Source organism: Rhizophagus irregularis, chromosome 7 (assembly GCF_026210795.1).
Source record: "Rhizophagus irregularis chromosome 7, complete sequence".
NCBI classification, from domain to species: Eukaryota; Fungi; Glomeromycota; class Glomeromycetes; order Glomerales; family Glomeraceae; genus Rhizophagus; species Rhizophagus irregularis.
In genome coordinates this window covers 2,259,591-2,269,642 of record NC_089435.1, presented here as the reverse complement: position 1 = coordinate 2,269,642, position 10,052 = coordinate 2,259,591, and the positions used below count along the sequence as shown (strand labels likewise).

At 27.0% G+C, this 10,052-nt stretch overlaps 3 protein-coding genes across 3 annotated transcripts; all 3 read right to left on the bottom strand.

Annotated features, from left to right (window-relative positions):
* Positions 1-5,048: 5,048 nt before the first annotated feature.
* On the bottom strand, positions 5,049-5,393 carry OCT59_027298 (uncharacterized protein; the record flags this gene model as incomplete). The annotated part of the gene is made up of 1 exon (XM_066136866.1): positions 5,049-5,393. One exon carries the CDS (start codon positions 5,391-5,393, stop codon positions 5,049-5,051), a length of 345 nt encoding a protein of 114 aa, XP_065993310.1.
* A 304-nt stretch (positions 5,394-5,697) lies between these two features.
* On the bottom strand, positions 5,698-6,293 carry OCT59_027297 (uncharacterized protein; the record flags this gene model as incomplete). Its single annotated transcript, XM_025310262.2, has 2 exons — positions 5,698-5,894; positions 5,963-6,293. 2 exons carry the CDS (start codon positions 6,291-6,293, stop codon positions 5,698-5,700), a joined length of 528 nt encoding a protein of 175 aa, XP_025184092.2.
* A 2,454-nt stretch (positions 6,294-8,747) lies between these two features.
* On the bottom strand, positions 8,748-9,109 carry OCT59_027296 (uncharacterized protein; the record flags this gene model as incomplete). The annotated part of the gene is made up of 2 exons (XM_025324842.1): positions 8,748-8,976; positions 9,057-9,109. 2 exons carry the CDS (start codon positions 9,107-9,109, stop codon positions 8,748-8,750), a joined length of 282 nt encoding a protein of 93 aa, XP_025184093.1.
* Positions 9,110-10,052: the final 943 nt, after the last annotated feature.

The following is a 10,052-nucleotide window of genomic DNA, read 5'->3' as shown; positions in this document are numbered from 1 at the left end:
TAATAAGAAATCAGATAACAAATATAAAGTAAAAATTTTTCACATTTTTAATACTTGATATGTACTCTTTTTCAAGAATTCCTCTAGGAAATTTATTCATTTTACCAGTGATTGTAAATCTCTGCATTTACCTATTATAAGAATGAAAAAATTATTAATAGTGTGCTAAATTTTTATTTAATGGTAGAGAAGACATAGCCAATTCCTCCTTTAGAATTAGCAGACTTTATCAATAACAAAGTAGGATGTTATTTGCTTGAGTTGGTTATCAAGTAAACAAGAGAAATAAAAAAAAATAAAAAAAAAGAAAAAAAGGGAATAAAAAAATAAAAATAAAAATAAAATAAAATAAAATAAAAAAGCAGGTAATTTCATAGGAATTACCTACTTTGCTCACCCTTACCCAACCCAAACAAATAAATCCAGTACCCTCCTAAGTAAAATTTGTGAACTCCCCGACTCAATGAGTTATCCGTTCTAATTTTAGCTTAGGAAGTTACCCACTTTGCAAATAAAAAAATACACACCTCTTTTAAAGTCTCTTAATAAGCCATTTACACTCATCTAGAAATTCAGTAATGCTCCATTCAAAGAATTTTCATCTGTTGTCCAGTATTTCAATACAAAATTGCTGTAATTGATAAATAATTGAATACAATTCAATAATAAGAAATCAGATAACAAATATAAAGTAAAAATTTTTCACATTTTTAATACTTGATATGTACTCTTTTTCAAGAATTCCTCTAGGAAATTTATTCATTTTACCAGTGATTGTAAAACTCTGCATTTACCTATTATAAGAATGAAAAAATTATTAATAGTGTGCTAAATTTTTATTTAATGGTAAAGAAGACATAGCCAATTCCTCCTTTAGAATTAGCAGACTTTATCAATAACAAAGTAGGATGTTATTTGCTTGAGTTGGTTATCAAGTAAACAAGAGAAATAAAAAAAATAAAAAAAAATAAAAAAAAGGGAATAAAAAAATAAAAATAAAAATAAAATAAAATAAAATAAAAAAGCAGGTAATTTCATAGGAATTACCTACTTTGCTCACCCTTACCCAACCCAAACAAATAAATCCAGTACCCTCCTAAGTAAAATTTGTGAACTCCCCGACTCAATGAGTTATCCGTTCTAATTTTAGCTTAGGAAGTTACCCACTTTGCAAATAAAAAAATACACACCTCTTTTAAAGTCTCTTAATAAGCCATTTACACTCATCTAGAAAATCAGTAATGCTCCATTCAAAGAATTTTCATCTGTTGTCCAGTATTTCAATACAAAATTGCTGTAATTGATAAATAATTGAATACAATTCAATAATAAGAAATCAGATAACAAATATAAAGTAAAAATTTTTCACATTTTTAATACTTGATATGTACTCTTTTTCAAGAATTCCTCTAGGAAATTTATTCATTTTACCAGTGATTGTAAATCTCTGCATTTACCTATTATAAGAAAGAAAAAATTATTAATAGTGTGCTAAATTTTTATTTAATGGTAAAGAAGACATAGCCAATTCCTCCTTTAGAATTAGCAGACTTTATCAATAACAAAGTAGGATGTTATTTGCTTGAGTTGGTTATCAAGTAAACAAGAGAAATAAAAAAAATAAAAAAAAAGAAAAAAAAGGGAATAAAAAAATAAAAATAAAAATAAAATAAAATAAAATAAAAAAGCAGGTAATTTCATAGGAATTACCTACTTTGCTCACCCTTACCCAACCCAAACAAATAAATCCAGTACCCTCCTAAGTAAAATTTGTGAACTCCCCGACTCAATGAGTTATCCGTTCTAATTTTAGCTTAGGAAGTTACCCACTTTGCAAATAAAAAAATACACACCTCTTTTAAAGTCTCTTAATAAGCCATTTACACTCATCTAGAAAATCAGTAATGCTCCATTCAAAGAATTTTCATCTGTTGTCCAGTATTTCAATACAAAATTGCTGTAATTGATAAATAATTGAATACAATTCAATAATAAGAAATCAGATAACAAATATAAAGTAAAAATTTTTCACATTTTTAATACTTGATATGTACTCTTTTTCAAGAATCCCTCTAGGAAATTTATTCATTTTACCAGTGATTGTAAATCTCTGCATTTACCTATTATAAGAAAGAAAAAATTATTAATAGTGTGCTAAATTTTTATTTAATGGTAAAGAAGACATAGCCAATTCCTCCTTTAGAATTAGCAGACTTTATCAATAACAAAGTAGGATGTTATTTGCTTGAGTTGGTTATCAAGTGAACAAGAGAAATAAAAAAAAATAAAAAAAAAGAAAAAAAGGGAATAAAAAAATAAAAATAAAAATAAAAATAAAAAAGAAAAAGCAGGTAATTTCATAGGAATTACCCACTTTGCTCACCCTTACACAACCCAAACAAATAAATCCAGTACCCTCCTAAGTAAAATTTGTGAACTCCCCGACTCAATGAGTTATCCGTTCTAATTTTAGCTTAGGAAGTTACCCACTTTGCAAATAAAAAAATACACACCTCTTTTAAAGTCTCTTAATAAGCCATTTACACTTATCTAAAAATCAGTAATGCTCCATTCAGAGAATTTTCATCTGTTGTCCAGTATTTCAATACAAAATAATGCTGTAATTGATAAATAATTGAATACAATTCAATAATAAGAAATCAGATAACAAATATAAAGTATAAACATAAAAAAAATTTTTCACATTTTTAATACTTGATACACACTCTTTTTCAAGAACTCCTCTAGAAAATTTCTTCATTTTACCAGTGATAGTAAATCTCTGCATTTACCTATTATGAGAAAGAAAAAATTATTGATAGTGTGCTAAATTTTTATTTAATGGTAAAGAAGACATAGCCAATTCCTCCTTTAGAATTAGCAGACTTTATCAATAACAAAGTAGGATGTTATTTGCTTGAGTTGGTTATCAAGTGAACAAGAGAAATAAAAAAAAAAGAAAAAAAAAAGAAAAAAAGGGAATAAAAAAATAAAAATAAAAATAAAATAAAAAAGAAAAAGCAGGTAATTTCATAGGAATTACCCACTTTGCTCACCCTTACCCAACCCAAACAAATAAATCCAGTACCCTCCTAAGTAAAATTTGTGAACTCCCCGACTCAATGAGTTATCCGTTCTAATTTTAGCTTAAGAAGTTACCCACTTTGCAAATAAAAAAATACACACCTCTTTTAAAGTCTCTTGAGCCATTTTACCATCTAGAAAACTGGTAATGCACCATTCAGAGAGCTTTCATCTGTTGTCTAATGTTTCAATACAAAATAGTGCTATAACTGATAAATAAAAAAAGGAATAAATATGATCCAATGATAAAAAGTCAGATAACAAATATAAAGTATAAGTATAAACATCAAAAAAAAAAAAATTTTGCATTTTTAATATTTGACACGCACCCTTTTTCAAGAACTTCTCTAAAAAATAAGTTTATAAAACAACTGAAAACTGCACAAATAATATGTGGAGTGTTTTATGTGCACCTTCATCTTCATTTTATCCTATCACTCTGAAATAAAAAAATGATTTTTTTAATATTGATTCAAGTATAAAAATAATAAAGTAATAAATATTTACTATTAGCTTTGCTGAAAATATCAGCAGAAATTTTGGCCACGGACGTCACTTCATCCCTTTCTTAGGAGTACGCGACGTCTTTGTTTATTAGGCTTCTTCAGATAGCATCTGCTAATAGCTTGAAGTCTCTCTGTTGTAAAGTAAATAATATAAATATTATTAGATATCTAATACGAAAAATGTTAAAACTATCATCAGCAGAATATTTTTTCCTTTGTCACCTTACCACAAATGTATATTGAGAGTGATGCTTAGTTGTATAGTTATTAGAAGGATTAATATGAGGGATAATACTGGACATTAGCGTGAGAAAGGAACGTCATGCTGCCCTGAAAGACTTATTGGTGAGAGTTTTGAGAGTTCCAAAAAAAAATGAAACGTGTAGAGAATTTGTTATAAAAGTTTAGAAAATGTGAAAAATGTAAAAAAAAACGAATCATTTTTCGTAGAAAAAGAGTGAAATATTGTTGTACCGTGTAGAAAATTTGTTATAAAGTTTAGAAAATTTATCATATTGTAAAAAAAAAAAATATTTTGTTATAAAGTGTAGAAAAGAGTAAAATGTATTGTAAGAAAAAAAAATCTTACAGGATAAAGGAAAGGCAAAGTATTTATACTTTTTTTTTGAGGTATGAGTAGTGAAATTAATTAGTTATGACTCATTAACTTATGAGTCATAACTAATATTATAACTAAATATTTCCCATAGTGTCTCGTGTAATATAATTTTACCTTTCCATAATATCAAAATCATATTATCTTAATATCATAAAGTTTCAAAATATTTTTTTTAAGGTTTATTCATTTATATTTAGTTCTTGAAGAGGTGTATTATTAGTAAAATTCAGGTCTAATATTGATTAGAAAAAAAAGTATGCGACAATAATGAATTTTGAAGTTACGTAAGTTAGTGGTAGGTTATAGCCAAAGTATAAAAAATCGTGACATAATCAAATATGATTATTACTAATTGAGTTAAAAAATTTCCAGCTCATTTTACTTTACGTTGCACATGATTTGACGGCTTGTATCGTGTGACGTAACATACAGTATTATAGCCGCTATTAATTGTAATATTATATTGTTTTACTGATAAATTTCAACTGATTATACAATAAAGGGAATTTTCATCCTCAGATGATAAAATACAAAAGATTTTATTATAGCAGACTCATAATAGTAAATATATTAAAGCCTTTAAATTTAACTCTCAAATGCTTTCCAAAATTTTTTGTCCAAACAAAATGCATCGTCATTCTATCGAAAAATCACATAACAAATCGGATATTTTATTAATTTTTATTTAATTGAGCAGTCATTAAGACGCTGACATTTGAGAACGTTAAAGTTGATAAACCTATTAAAATCTAATGCACTAAAATCTAATTTAACTACAAATTCTTTATATTTTTTTTTTATACAGAAATTAAAAATTACTCATGCAAGTAAGTAATTATTCATGAATATATAATATAAATAATATAGATATGTCCCCAATACCTTAGTTTTAACGAACTCTTTTTTTTAGGCGTCTCTCTGGAGTTTGCTTTCTCTTCTCTTAGGTCTTCAATTAAATAATCTTGAACATGGTATCTTCCCCCGATAGGACTTCTTTTCTTTAAGTCAGGTCTTCTCTTCGGTTCCTTTTTTATAGGTATGTAGGTGGGAGTGTGGGTTGTGTCTCTTTCCCTATTCCCTTCATTTTTCGTTTCCCCTTTCCCTTCGTTTCCCCTTTCCCTTCGTTTTCCCCTTCCCTTTCGGTTTCCATTTCCCCTTCGTGTTTCCTTTCCCTTCCCCTTCATTTTCCCCTTTTCATTCGTTTTCCTTTCCCTTCGTTTTCCCCTTCCCTTCGTTTTCCTTACCCCCTTCCCTTCGTTCCCTTCCCCTTCGTTCCCCTTTTCCTTTCCTTTCGTTTCCTTTCTCTTCTTCCCCCCTGATCAATGTTTCTGCACCTCAACGTGGTGATCAAGTGACAACAAGTTTTTAAAAGACTTGGCTAAGTCAGCAACAAGTACTAACGATTTTTAAATATGTTTATAACTATGAATTAAAAATAATTTTTTTTTTAATTTTCGCAAATGTATTAATAACATGGTCCAAAGATTGTTAACTAGTCGATCTAAAATTTGTTTGATTAACTAGCCAGTACTTTATCCCCAGTACCAGGGATGCATAAGGAGTTAAACCACCCATTCTAAGAAGACTGGCGTAATAACTCAACGGAATATCTTTTAATGATTCTTTATTTATGGGTGAAAAAATTGCTGCAAAATCAGATTTAATATGAGAATATTCTTCCCAACCTAAATTAAAAATGATTTTTGTTATAAAAAGGTTTTTAACTTGTTTGTACGTTTTAAATATTATTTACCAACAGGTCCATAGACGAGATCTCCAACTTTGAAATTAGGATTATTTGTTTTTACAACTTCAGAAACTCCAACGCCAATAATGACTTGTCCAATTGATACCCTCTTTTCAAGTAGCGTGTCGACTGATACATATTCTGGTTCTGGTTCTCTTAAAGTAAAACGAACATAAGGGTCTAAAGATAAATATATATTTCTTACAACAATTTCATTCTCTCCCAAGTTCAAATTTTTAATGTCAATAGTACGAGGAACTAATTCAAAATGCTTATCGGCATTAGGTAATCCTTTAGGATATTCCTTGAGAATGAGTCCTTTGTTTGATACAGCCATTTTTTTCTTATTTGTTTAAGTAAAAAAAAAAATGTATGAATATTTATAGAAAAAAAACAAAGTTTAGCCTTGAAAATGTTGTACTAATTAATTAAAAGAAATCCTTAATGAGGATCAAAAATATTATCGCTTCCTATTACACAAATATGGATGCTTAATAAGGAAAATCAATTTAAATATATATTATTTATTTATTTATTTTTTTTTAAAAAAATTGGTTATACTGATTGCGATGTGATACTTTTGTAAAGCCCGATATGTGTTGCGGACTATAATGCGTGGTATATTAACATCCGTGAAAAAAAATTTCTTTAAAATATACTAAAAAATATACTCTTAATTTGGGAATTTAATTGACCTATCGAAAAATTAGTAATCGATTAATCGAATGATTTTTGAGTCTTAATAATCAATATAATTTGATTGTCGATAAATTCTCATCAATTAGTCATTATTAATCAAATAAATCCAATTAAAGTAATGATTATACTAAATTATTTTATCTTTCTTTTGAATTAGTCAATTAGATAACAAAAATAAATAATTATTCACGGATTATTTTTAATAATATTATATGCAATTTATTCGTCACTCTTCTTGCTGTGTCTTGATATCAAAGTTTACGTAATTATTAATTGGTCATTTGAGTAATGCAGATTTCTGCGAAAATAAGATAAGCCAATACCACTGTTCCGATTGATCGATCGATCATATAGGCCGATCATTGTTCTACCATTTCAATTAGTCAGGTTTATCCATAATTAATTTTCACTGCAAAATTTCCGGTATATCTGATCTTAGTAAAGTATTTGCGTTTTTTGTTAGTACGTATGATTTTAAATCGTACGTACTACTTTGATTTCTAAATATAGAAAAAAAATCATACATATGTATATAAATCATCTTTAAATAAATAAATTATAAACATAATAATCATATTTAAGCTTTTTGCAAAAATGTATTCATGTTCTTTATTAACTTTATTAAATTTAAATTTTTTAAATTTTTTTAATTTCTCGCAGAACTTAAGTAAAAAAAATTGAAGCTGCAAAATATTAAATTACCTATAAAAAAAATCATAGGATTTCTTGCTACATTATAATCCTAATTCCTTTTTCTTTACTAAATTAGCCAATTCTAAAGCTTCGATAATTTCTTTTACATCTGAGAGAGCTAATTTCCATTTTATTAATTATTTAATATTTTAATTGATGTAATTATTTTAAATTTATTTATATTTATGTAATAAAATATTTACAAAAAAAAAATGAATATTGAATTGATAAAAAACATTAGGGAAAGAATAATTACATAATTATATTTTTCGTATTTAATATATTGTGTAATTGTCTGTATAACTGTTGATAATTATGTGTTATTTGTACGTATACTATCATACATACTTGTACAGTATTTCCGGGTATCATATATTTTCTCGTCGTATCACAAGATTTGCTAGAATATATCTAATATTTAAAAGAATTTGAGTATAAACTTCATTACTTCGCAACGCAGTTTCACGGAAATTCGTATCCTATCAGAAAATACACTATTGTTGAAAGAACAATAAGAACCATTGAAAGTTGCTAAAAAATAAATATCCGCGATATCCGTAATATTCGCCCAATAAGATCGATCTAACCAAATTAATACCAAATGAGGAATATCTAAAAAAACTTATTCCACCACAAAATTCTAAAATTCAATTTGTATATGAAACTACTGACTTAACTCCCAAAACTTCAAAAAAATTCTTAATTTCCAGGATAATATCAATATATCATAAAACTTTAAAAAGAAAAAATAATAAGTTTGTCATATTTAGTATTATCATAAAACTATAATAAATATCAACAATAATTATAATATACAAATTGAAAAGAGAGAAACTATTATACGTATTTAAAGGCTACGTAAATGTAAACATTTATATAGCTGGGATTTCTTTTATCAATACTTGGTTCTCTAATACGATCTGCAACCCTTGAGAGGAAAATTATATTTATTGCTAATATTGATTTTGTCCAATAATAGTCATTGCCGGAAAGGAGTGCAATGTTTAACATTTGGACTATCGGAACCTCTGTGATTTTTACTTTATAGACTAAACTAACAAATTTCCAATCATAACTATCTCTAGGTAATGTAAGTTTATAGTTAATTGGCTGGATAAACACATAAAACGTATTTATGATTACATTTATTATATGTAAAGATATGAAAACGTATTTTAAATTATTCGCAGGGGTATTTTGGTGTAAAATATGAAACAAATTTCATTAATGATTGCAAATATATGAACAAGGAAATCAAATATGTACTCTTTTAAACTTAAGAAAGATGATACTGCAAGATAATTATAAAGAGTTAATACAACTAAAATGATAACAACGCCAGTTGTAACTATAGAAAGGATTGGAATCCAGAGGGGTATTGCGAATTCTTTCATGGTTTTTATAAAATACTATACTTAGTACTAGTGTATAATGATGAAAGATAAAGAAGGTCTTCGAATACTCCTTTAAAGGTTAGTTTGGACATTACTTTTTTAAAGGTTTGTTTTTCCATTAACTTGAGTTCTTCTGCCTTTTTTTCGTCTGAACCTTTTGAGTTTATCGAATTTGCCTCGATATCTAGTTCCGGTTCTTTCTTATCTTCTGATTCTTTCGTGCCAAATAAAAAACTATTAATATAGGAACAAGCGCATTGATTACTTGATCAAATACATCTTGTCTAGGATCATATTCATCAGCAAAAGCTAACCCAAAGGATGACAAGAGAATAATTCCAAAGAGAAGACGTTTTAAATGACGCATTTTGTTGGATAATTGTTGTAATAATTAGTAGTTTAAGGTGAACATATATATGTTGAGCATCATATTTACTAAGAATAATTTTTTGACACGCCAGTTAATGGGGCCAATCTTTTTGTATTTTATTTATCCAAAAATAATGGTACAAATGATTGTTCATTTCTGGGCGATTCTATACTTGTGATTATCTTTCTGACGCACAATATGTGAGTGGGACTAATCTTGTTTCGTATTTTATATTTGCAAAAACAAGAGTGCAAATAACCTACCTTAGGCGATTACAATAAATTCTAACCTGTATATTAGTAAGACCTACTAATAATCTTAAATAAAGACTGGCGTACGACATGCTATCGAACAATATAAAAGAAGATTCTAATCAGCATAATCTACAAACAGTAAATTTATTGTGATGTGTTAAATTGGCTGGATAATTTAATAGCTATGCAATAATACGAATTACCTATAAAATTATTCGATGATCTAATAAACAAAAACGTAAATTTTATTTTATTGTTAAAGAAAAACCTATTATTTTAAAATTAAATCATATTAAAAATTTAAAATTTATTTTATTATTAATTGTTAATGGAAACTATTATAGACCTGAAAATTTATTACTGCAACTTACATATTTATTTAGTTTATTTGTTTAAACAATACAAATAAAATTAACTATAGGGACGAAGTCCTACTGCATATGCCAGCAAATTTCTAGTTACCTACCTATCAAAGTTTTTTCAATATTGCAAAACAACTCATACCGTATATAAATCAACTTTACTATCATCAGCAGGAAATATAATTACCATTGCTACTAGTACACGTTAAACGAATTTTCTATATTTGCTTCAAATTTATTTTACATATTTGTTCTTTACAATTGTTTACCGTTCCCCTAGTGTTTTTAGTTTTTTTACCTAGTTAATTTACTAATCACCATGTC